At 36.7% G+C, this 17738-nt stretch overlaps 1 protein-coding gene across 4 annotated transcripts; it reads right to left on the bottom strand.

The window, feature by feature from the left end:
* Positions 1-6670: 6670 nt before the first annotated feature.
* Positions 6671-17434, bottom strand: LOC103719325 (cell division cycle 5-like protein). Of its 4 annotated transcripts, XR_015972986.2 has the most exons (6): positions 16720-17317; positions 16498-16634; positions 14575-16299; positions 9253-9534; positions 7123-8874; positions 6671-7019 (listed from the first exon to the last, which is right to left on the bottom strand). XR_015972986.2 is itself a non-coding variant. In XM_039132535.3 (5 exons), the coding sequence occupies exons 3-5, from the start codon at positions 16246-16248 to the stop codon at positions 7651-7653; spliced, it is 3180 nt and encodes a 1059-aa protein (XP_038988463.3). In that variant the 5' UTR covers positions 16249-16299; positions 16498-16634; positions 16720-17317; the 3' UTR covers positions 6671-7650. The 4 variants fall into 4 exon arrangements, 2 of the variants coding, with proteins under 2 accessions (XP_038988463.3, XP_038988462.3); XR_005514413.3 differs by lacking the exon at positions 16498-16634 and having other exon boundaries at positions 16720-17434; XM_039132535.3 differs by having other exon boundaries at positions 6671-8874.
* Between the last annotated feature and the right edge of the window lie 304 nt (positions 17435-17738).

A 17738-nucleotide genomic window follows, 5' to 3' on the forward strand; every position in this document is an offset into this window, starting at 1 on the left:
TGGTCAGGCGAATAATTGCACTGATGTCGGCGATGAGGGCGTTGTACAACCCGAACTAGCACGCTACCAGGCGAATTTATTGCATCAGTGTCGGAGGTATGGCCGAGATCAGAGACTTATCACAGTTGACTAGACTCTGCTGGGCTTATTTGCCGTGGAGAGCTGGGAGTCCGTAGATGACAGGAGTCACGTGCATTAATTGTTGAGTGAGCCGGAGATCCACATTTATTGTGGAGTAAGCTGGAGATCCATATTTATTGTGGAGTGTGCCGGAGGATCACAGCGGTCATGCGCAATAAATGCCGGAGGGGCGTCATAGTACGGTCTCTGGCCGGACCTCGGAGACGTATAGCCGTAATAGGTGGCTGACAAAAGTAGGCCTCGGGCATTGGGGTTTCTCTTAGGTCGGAGGTTCCGAGTTCGGGTGCCGACTTCGGCCTTCCAGGGTCGACGATTGTGCGGCTTCTTTGGGGCATTCGTGTCATTTGGGGGAAAAACCTTATTCCCCCAACAGTTATAAAGGGGGAAATTGCAGGCAAAAATTGTAGTATAATAGAGAGACAATATGGCTTCATGTAAAATAAGTTAATGCAGGAGAAATCGATTATATATTTTATTTTACCAACTGATCAATTTAGGAAAAATCATCAAATGAATGCTGGAGGTCTAATTATTGTGGTGCAAGCATGTATTGACTCGTGATATTATAGAGCATTGTTCGTATTTAATAGTGGTCCAGCTAGGAATTAACATCCAACAGTGCAGATCCAGCTTTAGACTACCAGTGGCCCCAGCATTTCATATATATTGCAAGGAATTAGAGTGAGAAGTTCAGCAAAATAGTCTATTTAATGACTTTGTACTTGATGTCATACATAAGGCCAATTCTATGTATCTTATGGATGTAAAAATATCTTATTGTCTTGGAGGCCAAAACTTTTATGTTGAAAACTTATGATCAAAATGTACCTTTTGTTCTATTAGAAAAAAAAAAGAGAGAGAGATCAAAAGGCTTAACATAATTAGCTATCTATTTTCATATAAACTGATCTAGATCAAAAGGTGGTACAATATATGGCATCTGATTTGTTTGACTTTGGACAATCTTTGCAGCACGTAACGATATTATTGCATCAACAAACATCATAAGGCTTATGCATGGCAAGATTTGCTAGTCATGTTGTTGGAGTTTTAATTAAAAAAAGGTTTAAACTTTTTTTATTTCTTAAACTTTAGTTGTTTTAAATATCTTTTTGTGAGACGGCTCTTTTAGAAGAGTTGTGACTCTTCGAAAGAGAATGTTTGTTTTTTAAAGGATATGGTATTTCTGAAATGTTACGTATTTTCGAAATTATCGCATCTCTAGCTTGGGTATTCCGAATAGAGTCTATAAATAAACTTCTCTAGGATTAACTCAAAAACAATCCAATATCTCTCTTTCTCACTAGTACTCTATCGACCGAGGGGTTATTCTACAGGTAGAGTTTTTGCACCCTTCAACTCTGCTTTCTATCTTTTTTATTTTTTAGACATCTAAATGAGTCGGTTGGGTCAAGTCTCAACATTGATCATGCTTGCTAGAGAAGGATCGGGTTGAGTCGGGTTGTTGTACCTTGAGAACGAGATCGCTGCAAAGCTGCATGTAGGAGACGAATCACGTTCTTAGGGCAGTGTGTATCTTATGCCCTGATTCAGGCAAGCTCTTTTCAATGTTCTAATTTTATTCTAATAGATTATTTTTTATATACAATTATAAAATTACGATATAGTAATTTTTAAGCAATATATTTCCAACAGTGTAAGAACCTGATCTTGATTACACTAAAAATTGCTATTTGATCATCTATCGAATTTTATTCAATTGCATAAGGCTAAATTTGGTTTTAATTGTATAGAATTAGAAAGCTATAAAAGTTTTTTATTATCAAAAATCAGTCCTTTTAGAAAGTCATATTGCTTTGAAAATTGTGCAAATATATTTTTTGCAACTTTAAAACCATACAAAAATTTTCTGCAGATTTAAAATATTTGCAGAATTTTTCTACAACTTTAAAATCTGTGTAGAAATTTTTTGAGATTAAAAATATATGTAGAATATTACTGCAACTTTAAAATTCATGCAAATTTCTACAGCTTTAAATCTATGTAATCTATTTTCTGCAATCTTTGATTTTTGTGCAGAATTTTTTGTATCTTTAAAATTTGTGCAGAAAACTCCATATTTAAAAGCTATGCAGAAATTACTGTTGCTTTAAGAACTATGCATATTATTAGCTTTTCTCAAAATATATACTATTGCTTTGAAATGTGCTTAAATTACAAAATTACATTACTTGTTATATTTCTTAGTGTGGTTATTTAATTTTAATGATATTATTGCTCTTTATTGTATTTATTTTAAAACCTAGAATCTAACTTAAAATCTGACGAATCAAAAGAGTACTAACAAAAAGATGAACCGGCATATCTATATTTGTCATAAATTTGTTAAACAACTCAAAAAGAGTAATGTCACTTTTTTTGAAATTTGTCAAATTTGAGAAAAATTTGGCAGATTGTTTAACTAAGGGTTTGTCTAGAAATGAAGTTCTAGAATCATCGAGGGGATGGGGCTTAAGCCCACTATTCGGTCACCTACAGTGGATACCCAACTCTATGATTGGAGATGCCATAAAGAAGATTCAATATGGTAGAAATAAAATTGATTGAGTTATCATGTGAGAGCATTTTTTTTAGTATATTTTTCTTCCATCTCTATGATGAGTAGTCTTATCAGTGGCAAAAGTATATATTGGAAATATTGAGTTATACTCTTAATGAGTCGAAGATAGAAAATCTGCAGCATATTAGGTTACAAATATCCTTGGAGAACTTACCTATGTGAGAAGTATTGTATAGGCCGCGACCAGGGATTTGGGCTAACTCTAATAAAATTCTCATAAAAAATCAAGGAACTAAGCACAAGGCCTTTAAATGATATTGACCGCATAAAGACCTAATTGATCTATACTGTGTGTGTGATAAATAAAAGTCTGAATCAAATGGTCTAGTTCGAGATCTAATCCACTATAGTTCCTTTTTTTTTGGTAAAAGCGGCTGCTCATTTCATATAACTCTAACGTGAGTACAATCTGCTAAATCGCGGGAAAGTAAAAGATGCAAATAAGGATGAACGTCATAGTCAGACATCCAAGTAAAATCTCCGGAATGCCGGGCAACATAAGAAGCAATCCAGTCTGCAGCCCTGTTCGCCTCTCTAAATACATGTCCTATCTGAACATCACCCATCAACCGCACCATCGTACGGACCTTCCGAATGAGGGGATGACCATCCCCAAACCGATCCGCCCCTCGGAGCCAGTTGATAACCACAGATGAATCTCCCTCAAGGCAGACCTGCTCCACAACACTATAGTTCCTTCAAAAAATATTATCAACACTAAGTGAGGTTCATGTCTATGGGTTACCTCACCCATTGCACTGTATAAGTTGTCCAGATATTCTACCTTATAATTTTTAAAAAATTAAATCTTTTGTGGAGGATTGTTGGAGTTTTAATTAAAAAAAGATTTAAATTTTCTTATCTCTTAAATTTTAGTTATTTAAAATGCTTTAAAATATTTTTTGTGATTCATCTCTTTCAAAAGAGTTGGGACTCTTCAAACGAGAATATTAGTTTTCTAAAAAATGCAGTGTTTCTAAAACATTACGTATCTTTGAAACCATCGTATCTCTTCGGTATTCAAACTTAGGACCTCTGCTCTGATACAATGTTGAAATTACCACTTGTCTCAAAAGCTTAAGCTAAGAGGATAAGGTAGATTTATTTATATATTTTATATTTTCTTATAGAGTCTATAAATAGATTCCTTCATGATTAATTCAAAAACAATCTGATCACTCTCTTTCTCACTTGCACTCTATTTTTTGAGAGTTTCTTCTATAAACAGAGAGCTTTTCCACTTTCATTTTTTTTGCTTTCTATCTTTTTAATTTTTTGAGCATTTGAAGGAGTTGCTCGGGCCAAGCCCCACAGCAATGTACTCGTTAGAAGGAGATCGGGTTGAGCTGCGTTGTACTTTGGAGACGAAATCGCCGCAAACCTGCACGTAGAAGGTGAATTACGTTTTTAGGGTAGTGCATATCACACGTCTCAATTCAGATAAGCTCTTTTCAATTTTTTAATTTTATTTTAGTAGATTATTCTTTTATAATACTATTATAAAATAACAATATAGCAATTTATAGATAATACATTTCTAACACATGTATCCATGTTCTTTAGGTGAACTCCTTTGCCTCTCCAAAGGGATATATCAATCAAACCATTTGAAGAAACGGATCCATGGGTTAGCTGTTGGGACATCAACTTTTCGGTTTTCAATAGCTTATATATAGCACATACTAAGTTCACAATATTTTCAGAAAAATCATGATGCAAAATGGCAAAGAATATTTTTAAACTTTACCTCCAACATGAAGATGATGGTTCTAAAGAGGGACACACTTGAGGATAATGAAGAGGATGTCTCGTGGAGCAGAACATGCGCAACCTCATTTTCATTAGTTGAAGCATTTATGGAGAAGATGACACGTACTTGCTTTGGATGTAGATTTCTTTGTAGTTCGCTCTCAACGCGGTAATCCTATATTGCTCCATTTTTTTATTTGGGGTTTATCCTCGTGATGTTAACCTGTACTTGATGATGTTGACCTGTAGATGTTCGATGGGATCGACTATTTCGAAGAAATCTAACTAAATTAGATAGAAAGAAGTAAGATAGAATAAAATATAGAGTTTTTTTTTTTTATACAAAACCCTCCTAAACATTAAAATTTATATAAATATCCTTCTAAAATTAATATTTATATATATATATATATATCCTTATAAAATATTTGTTTTGCATGTGTACCTTTTATTTTTTTTTATATATGCGCCCATACCATCTAATACAGTCAAAAAATTAGTGGTTTAAAATTAAAATAACTGAAATATACTTAGTGAGTAGATATGCAAAAGGAAACATTTATAAAGGTATATATGTAAATAATACTTTATGAAGATATTCAGCCTATTTTAACATTCGGATTTGTCTAGGATAGCCTTCTGCCATATGGTCGTAGAGATTGTTAATAAATCTGAAGAGATCAAAATCCTTCAATAATTTTGTTTGAGGATGATTGATATTGTTCTTCCACCCATGAGCATAACAGTAGCAAGAAAACTTGATCATTACAACCTATGATGCGTCTTTAAGAGATTATAATCCTTTTCTATATTCTAACGTATGCCCTCGTATATACATATATAACAATAAATATTATAAGCTATGTTTTGACGAAATAAGACATACAAGTTGTTATAAATAAAGAGGAATAAGATAGAATAATCTAGAAAGAACTTCCATAACTCTTTTGTTATCTAATTGTCTAATCAATTTTTTAAAAAAAATATTTTTATAGAAAATATCAAGGAACAAGCACTAAACAAATCCGAGTGTTAAAACAAGCAGAAATAAAAAAAATTAAAATTTTTTGCATGTAAACCCTCTTAAATATATAAAATTACATAAATATCCTCGCAAAGTATTATTTGCATATATACCTTTATAATATTTTTTTTTTGCATATCTATCCATTAAGGATATTTCAGTCATTTTTAATTTTAAATCGCTAATTTTTTGACAACATTAGATGGCATGGGCACATATGCAAAAAATAAAAAATAAAAACTAAATACGCAAAATAAATATTTTATAAAAGTATAAATATAAATATCAATTTTAGGAGGATATTCATACAAATTTTAATATTTAAAAAGATATCCACGCAAAAAAATCCTAAAATATAAATATGCTACAATAAAATAGTTAATTATTAATAAAATAATTTACTACAATATATGATTGATCATAAATAAGCATCATAAAGCAACCAAGAAAAACAAGTTAACACAGGACATTGTTGGAGTAGTAATTTTGTCGGCAAAATACTATCTCATTGCTATTTGATGCTCTCGATTTCATCTTTTTTTTTTTATCACTATAGTACGATCTTTTGGTAATTTTATTAACAATTTAAGATATTTTTCAGTAAAATATTATTATCCATTAATTTTAATAAGCACATACTTATCATGGATTAGTTACTAAATATATATATATATATATATATATATATATATATATATATATACACAAGGAATTAAAAGAATATCAGCAATGTTTTACCAATGAATTAATTTCGTCATGAGTGATTTTTTAATGAAATGGTGGTGACACCATCAATGCAATAGTACACACATAAATGCTGAGCCTGTTAATGACAGGCATTATTCGATGCGTATGCAGCTTTCCTGGGGTAGAGCAACCTGACACGGACAGGAGATGACTGTCTGCTACAGTTGTGAAGATGGCCTGATGATGGATGGATGTTCCACTGTTCATTCAGCCCACCGGGCAATGCATCTAGGTCATCCAATTTTGAAAATAAGCAGCAATCTCTTTTTCTCGCTCATCACAGAGCATCACTAGTAATGTTCTTCACCAAAGAAGATCCGCACAGGAAGAAACTTACAATCTAAATATTGAGAACCTTAGCTACATAAATCTAAACGGACAAAACTCAGAATCCTCAATCCCTCACAAGAATGAGAATGAAACAAGTGTTGAAGAGAATAGCTCACAATATGTTCATAATACCTGAACACAGTCACAACAAAATAAACTGGAAAAAGTATAGTCAAGACCCATATGCTCCGACTGAAGCATTGGACCAGCATCAAATTAGATTGTTCATCCAGGATTCAAACAATACACGACTGCTGACAGTTGTTGCACAAACACCGAGGCAATAAGATTACTGGTCTAAACAACTGTAACAAAGATCACCATATTGGTCAATATTTGGATGGAGATGAAGCTTGAGTTTAAATCACGGCATCCGGTAAAAGACATGGTTGCATCGCTCAGCCCAGAGAAGGATCAATTGTAGCTTGCAGTGACAGTGGATTGACCCTCAATAGCATTATTCAAAAATGAGTGAAACAATATGCAATTGAGGATATGATCATAAGAGAATGCAAAGCAAAATAAGAACTGTCAAAAGTTTGAATCTCACCATTGTCCTTGCAGAATGTCAGATTACAAACATTAGCCTGACAAAAACACGTTAGGACCATGAGATCAAAGCCACGATCGCAGAAGACTTGACATGTGGCCGCCAGCCACCAAAAAATGGAGCTCATCAGCATTTGAGAGCATTGGCATTGTCGCCTCCAGGCTCCAGCATTGGTATGACCACATGTCTGCAACAAGCCAACAATAAATCCTCAATTTTCTGTAGAAACAAATAGCTGTTTTTTCCAACTCAAGCTCAGAATACCCAACCGGGACAGAATCTCCAAAACTAAAATATCCAACAATCCTCTTGACTGCTTTAAACAATTAAGTTGCCAGTTCCAACATTGCAAAGTTCACCATCAAGGTGAAAAAGTCAGAATGATCCCTATTTTTCACATCAAAAGCATTCAGGATTTAAACCTCATATCCGTCCTTACAGAATCTACAACTGGAATGCTTGCATATAAACTAAACAGTTTGACTGGAACTGTCACTTGTCATTCCCCTTTCTGCCTTATCGTCTGATTTAACCATTGAATTCTCTGCTATCTGGAACCGAGACATTGGTCTGGCTAATGATTCCACCATCTGTATTGGCAACCATGCAGTCTGCTGAACTAACTGTTGTCTGATTAGAAAAATCATGAAGTATCTTTTCTTCAGAGCACAGTGCACTAGAAGCAACCACTTGATTGCTTGAATCACCACCAAGCTGCTCAGCAGACCTAGGATCAGCATTTCCAGACTCAACAGGAAGAACAGCTTGTCTTGAAATATTGGAACATCCAACCAGGCCACAATCCATCACTTGATCAGCTGAATCCACCACCATATTATCCAAGCCATCTGAATATGAAACGGTCATCCCATTGCCAAAACCACCGGTTATCTGAACAGCCGAGTCAGAGGATGCAGATGGATCCACGGTTTGTTGAGATATATTAGATTGTATAACTGGTGCAGAAGCAACCTGACTATCTGAATAGACAACTGTTGTTTCCTGCATGCCACCTATTTGATCTTGAACTGGAGCAGGTGCATTAATCATATTGCCAACCATCTTTTTTTCTTCATTAAGAAGTCCAGCAACACCACCCGATAATTCCACATTCTTGTCAACAACAGAAATCTGCTCTTCACCAACATTGAGACCCTCTTCAATAACAATTGCACTTTGGGCAGCTTGACCTTCAAAAGCATCTTCTTTCTCAGATAAAACTTCTGCATATAACTGGCTACTTGGTATTGGAGGTATAGGTGCTTCACACGAAGAGCTGGTTTCAGTATGATCTGCATTTGGCACATCAATCTGATTCAATCCTGAAGCTGGCCTATAAACATCAACCAACTGAACTATATCCACATGATGGTTCTTTTCTGCCAAGTCTTCACCCAGGGTATTATTTTTTGCTGCAGCTTCTTCCTCAAGGGCACGATTCCTTGCTGCAATTTCTTCCTCAAGTGCACGATTCTTTGCAGCAATTTCTTCCTGCAACCGTAATTGTACTTTGTGCTCTTCCACTAGCCTTTGAATTCCATCCTGCTCAGCTAAGAGATCCCCATAACGTTGTTGGAGGCTCTGCTCAAATGCTTTCTGTTTGTTGACTTCTTCAAATATGCTACTAACTCTGTATGAAGCTGCTAAGTGTTCTTGCTTTTGTAAAACTTGGAAGCATTCAAGTTCTGTAGCAGCGGTCTCCATTTGCTTATATGTGGCCTCTATCTGTGACCATAATTTTCCAGCCCTTGTCTGATCATTCAGATAAGAACCAAGTTAAAGGTCCATAAGATAAAGATAACAAAAATGCGAAAGAAAAAGCTTAAGCATGAACATGGCGGAAAAGGGCAACTAATCGGCAACAGGGTAATTTGACGACCACGAATCTGGTTCAAGAGCTATCTGTTCTTCGAACTTCAATATTCATAAACTTTCATTATCTGAGTGATATTTGTTGTAAAATTCAGATGGATTTTAACTTGAAAATTAAAGATGGCCAATACAGAAAACCAGGCAAAAGATACCCACAACAACTTGTACCTCAGAGGGGGGGGGGGGGGGGGGGGGGGGGGGGGGGGACAGGGAGAAAATGAAATAAGACATGAAACAACAAGTACAATCTTAACATACCTGATATCCCTGTGTGAGAAGCTTAACCTTCTGTTCAAGTCGTGTTGCCTTTTTTGCTTCATCATCCATTCTCTTCTTCATGATCTCAAACTCATGTTGTAAAGAAGTAAGTTTTTCACTGTTGCCAGCAACGCTAGCAAGACCATAACTATTACGAGCAGGGAAGTACATAAGATCTTCCTCACATGCATCACGTGCTTTGACAAAGTTATCAAGAGACTCATTGTCATGCCCCATTGCCACGCGAAGAAACTCAACCTCTTCCTTGATCAAAGAATCAGCCTGAAAAAGGAAATTAAGCTACATTAACATTTTTCCATGACAACAAGACTACCAAAATATATAATGTATGCACTGTAGTCAAAAAGTACGGGTAAGTGGTAACAAGACTATGAGCTATAATTTATTTTCCATTTATGTTTTGATGTGAGTACTAAACAAAAGGCAAATGAAAAGAACATGTGGAGATAGCATACGATACAAGGAAGGCAGAACTGTCCCAAAACGCCAAGTTCAAGGCATACCAAACCATACTACTAGAGGACCGGGACAGTTTCAGCAACGAAATAGAGAAACAGGTAAGGGAGGGGGAGAAGGAAAGAGGGAAAGAGAGAGAGAGAGGGCAGCGATGATCAACGGCCGTTGAAACATGGGGGAGGGAGTGGGGAGAGAGGACTTACGAAGCCCTCTCTCGTCCGTGCACCGGGACAAGGGCAAAACCCCTATTTTGAAAGGAAACAAGGGCTTCAGCCGTTTGTCTTTTTTTCTTGATTTTTTTAAGTGAAGTCGGCAACCACTGTTGACTTCACTTAATATTTTCCTTTTTTGAAATTTTTTAAGTGAAATCGGCCAACTTCACCTAAAAAAAAAAGAAAATAGAAAAAAGGGCTGAAGCCTTTGTTTCGAAAGGAAAGAGGTGCTCTGCCCTGTTGCCCCTATTCCGACGGACAAAGGTCCTCTCTCACCCCTCCCCTGGCCCTGTTACGGCATCCGTCGATCACCGCCGCCCTCTCCCTCTCTCCCTTCTTCCCTCTCTCCCTCTCTCTCTTCCTCTCTTTCCTTCTCCCTCTCCCCCTCCCACCATCTCTCTCTCTCTCTCTCTCTCTCTCTCTCTCTCTCTCTCAGCCACGGTCTCCTGCTCTCTCTCTCTCTCTCTCTCTCTCTTTCCTCTCTCTCTCCTTCCTCTCCCCTTGTTTGTGCTGGTTTCCCTGTCAGTTGGTGCTGAAACAGTACGGCGTATGGGCGTACCATACCGCTTGCCTACCGACACAAGTGCCAAGTCCGATATTGCGCACCCTGGTACGATATATTCAAAATGGACTGATTAAGGTGACGCAACCAAAAATAACAGGAAAGAAAAAAGATATTGCCAAACTACAACCAATGATTCTCGTAAATTTTGCTGCAATTGAAATTCTCAAATGAAAATTACAAATTCTTGAGCACACTCTTCAATTTGTAACATGCAATACTAGCTACCGCTATTGTAATGCCGAACACGTCATTTCAACTAAACAAATAAGAAGTTTACAAAACCAAATGATAATTTTAGTTGTTACGAATCCCGTGCTTTCAAACAGAAAACCAAATGCAATTGAACAGAAAAAACAAACATAAACAGTGAACATAACCATTTATACAAAACAAAAAAAGGAACATCCATTAGATATAATTATTTATGAGCATAACAAACGAACATTCTGCATTAGGTCGAGTCTTCCAGGCCATTAACTTTTCAGTCTCCAATGGCAGCCCAAGTAAATATGTTCTATGCAAGCTTTAAAGTTTCAGGTGAAGTTCTGGCCAAAACCAATCTAGAAACTTATTTCGAAATTTGCAGTTTCAGCCAGTTTCGGTGGTTTTGGCCAGTTTCGGGTGGGGTTTCAGCCAGTTTTAATAATTTAGCCAAAATTGACCAAAACTCTATTTTTTTTTATCCTTTTTTTGGTTTAATGTTTTCCAAAATTCATCATATAATTGAATCATACATTTATTCAAGGTTCTAATAGTTTGATCAAGGTTTAATTTCATAAAAACTTTGTTACTGGCGAGTAAGATGCAATCTTAATATATGCCTTTAATTCTGAACTAGTAAGCAACATTGTAAGGTGTAGTAAAATTAGATACAGTAGTGAAGTATGAGCTATCTCATTACTATCCTCATCTGCATCCATACTCCCATCCATGCCGTAATGATAATGATTTGCATGGGGCACCTTGTGATAGTCTATTATACTAAATAGGTTTATGTACTCAATTCCATACTCTTATATACTTGTCTTGTTAATATATTCGATTAAGTGATATTTGGTATTTTACTCATCAGATAAGTATGCCTATTAGATATATTTAATGCATTAAGCTTCAACACAGTTTAACTTCAGCTCAAAACTACTGATATTACATAAGTTATGTTCCAAGATAACCTCAATCACAATAAAATGATATTAAGTGGCCTGATTTTTTTTTCGATTTTTCAGACTTTTTGGACCAAAACTCTGAAACTCAGAGCAAAATTGCCAAAGCTGCCCAAACCAAAATTCTACCCAGGGAGCAAAAAAATGAAACCAAGTTTTAAAACTTTGGCCCTATGTCACTCAAATCCAACAGAAATCCAAATTCCTTACTCAATCGTTAGAAGAAATCAAGCATAACAACTTGAGGGAGCACCATGATTATACAATTTCTAGGTTCTGTTGAGTGCCGGTAAAAGCACAAATTGGTGGGAATTCAAATCCACAAGAACATGGATCAATTGGAGGATTAAACCATCCCAAATTGGAGCATGACTTAAAATAATAATGAGCCAGTTGTCATCAACGCAAATGACTAGATATGCGTAGATATAAGAAGTAACTGTGCAGGGATCAGACCCATATAAAAATCTCATTGAGTGCACACATATTTACATCAACGAGGCTCAGAACATCTCTGTTGACATAGACCTATTAAAAATAGATGTGAAGATCAAAGCCACAAAAATGTTGAATGGACAATAAATTCAGTTCTTTGAATCAATCTGGAAAATTCTTCCATCAAAAAAATTCTTACAGATAAGTGATCATAATCCTGTTCTAAGACAGAAAAAAGATGTGAAAAATAGATGAGCAGTTAGAACATCGAGAATGTAGATAACAGATCAATATCATATATTAATAAGGTAATGCTTCAAAGATGACATATTTTCATCAACGAGTTTACTGAAGATACCATCTGTGCTTTGTTGTAGATAGTAACATTGCTAGCATATAGTTGTATAATATCATTGGTTAATAACTTAATATAGCTGTGTTTTATATGAACAAACAATCAATTCTCACATGTTATGTGTGACTGTACTGGTCTATACTAGTAAATATTTGCATTTAAGGAGTTCTGACACAAGTTTCAGTATATCACAGGAATTGTTAATTAACCCACTTTCTACCGCTAATTGCAAGGTCTGCAAGACTTGGTTCATATATAACTGACCGCAATGTTGTAATGAATCATCATGAACTCCTTTTCAAGCATGTTTTATTGGCCCCACTCATCTAAGCACAATAACGACAACCAACTTCAAAAGATTTGTGAGAAATAAATGATCTAAGACCTTTCATATGTTCAGATACCATACGGAGTTGATTCTTTAAATTAACAAAGAATGTCCTAAAAAGACTCTTCAGGTGGCTAACTCAATGTCAAATGCCCTAAAACTCTTCCATTTATAATGGTTGTACGTTAAGACACCAACATGGTTAAATCAACAAGAAATGATCAAGGATAGGATTTTGTTGTGCCATAGCTTCTGCAAGCTTCCAGGCAGGTCAGATAATTCATTTCTACCCCTCAAATTAAAGGGCTTCTAAATTTTCTCATTAATTTCATCCTAAAATTACTTTTATTTGTAGAACACATAAATGCAAAATAGCTCAATCTGTGGTTATCTAAATTTCCAAAATTCTCATCAGAACTGAATTCTACAACCAACAAAATAATGAGAATAACGAGAAAAGGAGGATTTCAAACTCCTGAAGCCTTGAACTAGAGCTCAATTCTAACCACGTTTGGTGCGCATGAGAAATGGAATCTCAACAATGCCTGCAACTCAGACATTGCAAAAGAAACTTAAGGATTGTTTGACATTATTCCATTAAAAATTGTAGCACAAAATCTGCAAGACAAATGGCTCCTTCATGCAATAACCAGGATAGGCTACAGATGCTAGCAAAGAAACACGACTAGGATTAGGAGTTCTTGACTTGTGATCAAAAGCAGAGGCTCCTTGGGCAATGCTGGATTCAACGATTGAATGCATGCCTCATCCCTTAATTCATATATATATATATATATATATATATATATATATATATATATATATATATATATATATATATATATATATATATATATAATATTAATTTGTCTTGAAAGGCTTCAAGCTAACCCGAAACCAAGGTCTAGTTCAATAGGAAGCAGCAGTCACGTTGAAGCCAAGAGACCAAGAGTAGTGATCTAAAAAGGAAAGAGCATTTTCTCTTCTTTTCTTTTCTTCTTGTTCGTTTAACTTCATATAATCGTTCTATTTTCTTTATTACTTCGATCTTCATTTTCTAACATCTTAGGATGACCCAGAAATACATCCAAGGACAGCCTTCAAGCTACGCATAACAAATTTCTTTGTATTTTTGTGTCTCATCAGTTAGACATAATAAGTTTCTTAATATACTCATTCACGTTTCTATTTTAACCATACCTATCGTGTCATATGCCTCAACATAACAATGGAAGGAGGAAAGATATCTAAGGATCTGAACACACTACCTTACTGTTATAATTTCAAACGCTTAATTCCTTGATAACTCAAATAACTTCTAAAATCTAAACAAAGTCAAATAATACAAAGATAGATAGATACTATCTTCTGAAAAGTTTTCATAACTCTCTCAAAGAACAAATGCTAGAATAACTTGTGTACTACCTCATGATTTAGATTAGCTTTTCATAGATAAGATTCAGAAACATCAATTCCCTCCAAGAAATACAGTAGACTGACTTATGTGCAGCATATTATCCATAATCCTCTGTTTCTTTCCAGAAAATAAATCAAAAAAAAGAAAAAAACTTCACACAATTTAAATTGAAAAACAGAATATCTAGCCAGAAAACTGAATTATGACTTGTTGATGAGGAAATGCAAAATCAGAGAATAAATATCAGTGGAAGATGCATGCAGAATGAAGATACCCAAAAACAAATTACACATAAAGACAACAGAGAGTAAATAGAATGAAGAAATCCAGAAAAGAAAATTATGCATCAAGATAATAGAACGAAGCAAACCTCTTTCAGTTCAGCCTCATCAGAATTTTCTATTTCAGGCACAGGCTTAGCTTTCCCATTTGCCGCTCGCTTGGCCCCCTTCTTTTTTTCCTTCTCCTGTTTTTCGTCAAGTGGATATTTAGCATTATCATGTTCTAGTAATGCAAGAAGCTCCTTATTTATCATTTCATCCGCCTGCTCAAACAAAGTAGGCGGAACAAAAGAGCTCTTATCTTCATCACTGCTCATCAAAGAATTCCTAATAAGTTCCATTGAAGCAGCAGGAGGCCTAGGGAGCTCCCTCTGAAGCACTTTAGATCTCTTCCTCAGTAAGGCTTCCTGCCTTGCTTGTTCCTGTGCCTTCTCTCTAGCTATTCTATCTGACATATCCTCTTCAATCTTTTCCTCAGTTTCCTCAGTTTCCTCTGAAATCGGTTGAATAACTATCTGATACTCATTCCTAGGCTGTGGAAGATTAGTTAAACCAGAACGCAAGGTTTTTCTCAACTCAGCCTGCCTGCGGAGTTCAAGCTTAGCACTATCCTGCATTTCCATGTCTTCGTTTATGTGAAGCTCATCACGGAAAGGAGTCCCTTTAGGTGTTGCACCAAGAGAATATGTATCTCTTGAAGGAGTCATGCCGATTATAGGGGTAAGACCTGCTGCACCAGGAGTTGCCAGAGGAGTTGCCATTGGATTTGGAGTCTGTATCTCCCTTTTCCTTGGAGTAACACCTGAAAAATCTGATGGGTGCAACTCAGGATTCTCCCCACCCAAAAGAGGTGTCTGCGACTCTCTTAATCGTGCCAGATTTTCAGCTTCCATCATAATAGCATCACCTTTCCCGGCTGGAGTTCTCTGTGGGGTTCGCAAGGGTGTCATTCCTTGTCTTGGAGTCTGAGAGTAATGTGCTAGAAGAGCACGCGTAGCACCACTTCCTTCAGCGAGTTCCTCGTTTGCTAAGACAAGGTCACTTGCATAACCCATCTTTGCTATCTCTTCCAATTCTTGATCCGAAATCTGAGGAGCTGGAAGCATCAGTTTTGACCTCTTCCTAACTGCTTCCGGGTCATTGAGTTTGTTTGCTTGCAGAATTGCAGCAGGAGCATCTTGCCTTTGTGCAATTTTGTTCCTTGCAATGTCCTGCTTTCTTAATTGGGCCTCCATATCAACCCTCCTCTTTCCTTCCAGTTCCTCAATGGTTGTCGGAAACTTAGGCTGTTCCACAGGCCTCTCCTCACCTAAAACATCAAAAAACCCTGGTGGAGGTCTTTTTTCAAAAGGTATTTCTGCATTATAATCGATCCCTTTCCTCTTCCTCTTCCTGTGCCTCGTATCAATGCCAGCTGCCTTCAATTCTCTCCTCTTCTGCAAGGATGCAAGCCTCCTTGCTTCCTCAAGCTGTTTCTCCCTCGCCTTCCTCTTTGCCTTCTTGCCCCTGGTGTTGGCCAATCGAGCCCGTGCTTCTGAAAGCATTTCCTTTTCATCTTCATCCATGTCAACAGGATCAGGACGCGCAGGTTTAGACTCAGGATTGGGATCGATCTCTCCCGGACGCAACTTTCGTGGGTCATCACTTGGTTCATAGTTCTCATCCTTGGCACAGGCTGCATCAAGAAGCTTCTCATAGCGCTCGAGGCATTGAGATGGCGTCCGGCCGACGATCGGTGCAATCGTTCTCCATTGAGTAGGCATAAGTTTAGCAAGATGGAGCAACTTCTCATCTTCTTCCCTGGTCCACTCAGTCTGCAACCAACCACATTCGAATCAAAATATCTAAATTCTGAACAGACAAGGCCAGCAGCACTGTAGATTACATACTTTTACAACATTTAAGATCCCGTTATAATATAATTAAAACAATGAGACTTAGATAAACTGGGGAAAAAAATAAATAAATCTGCAGCTCATCAGTGCATCAATGTAAAAAAACCAAGAAATCACCTCTCTTTCTCTAAAACAATTTCTAGAATTCCATTCAGAACGCCATGAAATATTTAGATAAACAACTCATTAGGGCATCAATGAAAAGTAACAAAGACATCGCCTTTCTTTCTCCAAATGATTTCTAGGGCGCCATCCTAGTCAAAGAAAAATGTTTTTTAAGGGAGAAAAAAAAAAGGAAAGGGACGCAAGAGATCGAATGACAGGAAGCCACTTTGGTACCTTCTTGATGGATGGATCGAGCCACTCGTACCACCGGGCCTTGCACTGCTTCGCTGACTTGCGAACGAGGAGCGAGGAGATTCGTGCCCACTGGTTCTTCCCATATTTCATCACCGCGGCCTTAAGGATCTCATCCTCCGTGTTCTTCCAGACGCCTCCCTTGATCATAATCCTCATCTTGCCCGCCTTTTTCCTTCTCCCCCTCCGCCTCCTCCAAGGTTTCAGGCAATCTCTAGGGATCTTCTTCAAGCCCTCTAGGGCTTCGAATCAGCAAGAAAGAGAGAGAGAGATAGATCTCAGCTTCTAGGATTCGAGGTCGCTCTCGCCGGTCTTCTTCGGAATTCTTCTAGGTTTTGGAAGGCGATACACTGAGGTGGAGATGTTTAAGTATAACGCGTATAGATCCAACGGCGGTTCCGTCGAGCAATCCGCCGGGATAAGGGGGGCGTCACAGAGAGTGAAGCCGCCGGAGAGTAGACCGGGAAAGAGGATGGATGTGGAATCGAAGGGGAAGTGGCCGGAGAATTAGGGTTCTCAAGGCCGATTCCCCTCCATCTATTTTTCTCAGGCTATTGCCCATTTATATATTATATATTGTGTAGGCTATATTATAATTAGTTACATATAATACCTGCAAATTGGATGTTTGCATGTCTTTATCTACCCTCACAAGATCACTTTTAAGTTATAAAATGAATATTTGCAGTTTTCTTCTACCACTTTACAAAGGAGCTACAAAAAATATAGCTGCAATTCTTTGACATCATAGTTGCCATCATGTTTGCTGGGGTCATAAATTTTTAAAAACACTCATTTGAACTTGCAATAATTCTTCGACGTTATCATTCTTTTACAACCTGAATAGTAAAATGATATTATATTTCATTATTAGTACGGTAAATTTACTATCCTCAGCTATCAACTTTGTATATCATTATAGGCTTCTTTATTTATTTATTTATTTATTTATTTATTTATATATATATATATATATATATATATTTACAACAGCAGCTCAA

This window comes from Phoenix dactylifera, chromosome 14 (genome assembly GCF_051530095.1).
Source record: "Phoenix dactylifera cultivar Ajwa chromosome 14, Ajwa_hap1_PhDact_Kaust_v1.1, whole genome shotgun sequence".
Classification (NCBI taxonomy): domain Eukaryota; kingdom Viridiplantae; phylum Streptophyta; class Magnoliopsida; order Arecales; family Arecaceae; genus Phoenix; species Phoenix dactylifera.

Excerpts from the sequence above, each read along its gene's own strand:
- LOC103719325 (XM_039132534.3), bottom strand. The coding sequence starts at position 16,896 with ATGAGGATTATGATCAAGGGAGGCGTCTGGAAGAACACGGAGGATGAG. Across the intron at positions 16,300-16,719 it reads TCGATCCATCCATCAAGAAG|ACTGAGTGGACCAGGGAAGA; the intron begins GTACCAAAGTGG and ends GGTTGGTTGCAG. Across the intron at positions 9,535-14,574 it reads ATGAGGCTGAACTGAAAGAG|GCTGATTCTTTGATCAAGGA; the intron begins GTTTGCTTCGTT and ends TTCCTTTTTCAG.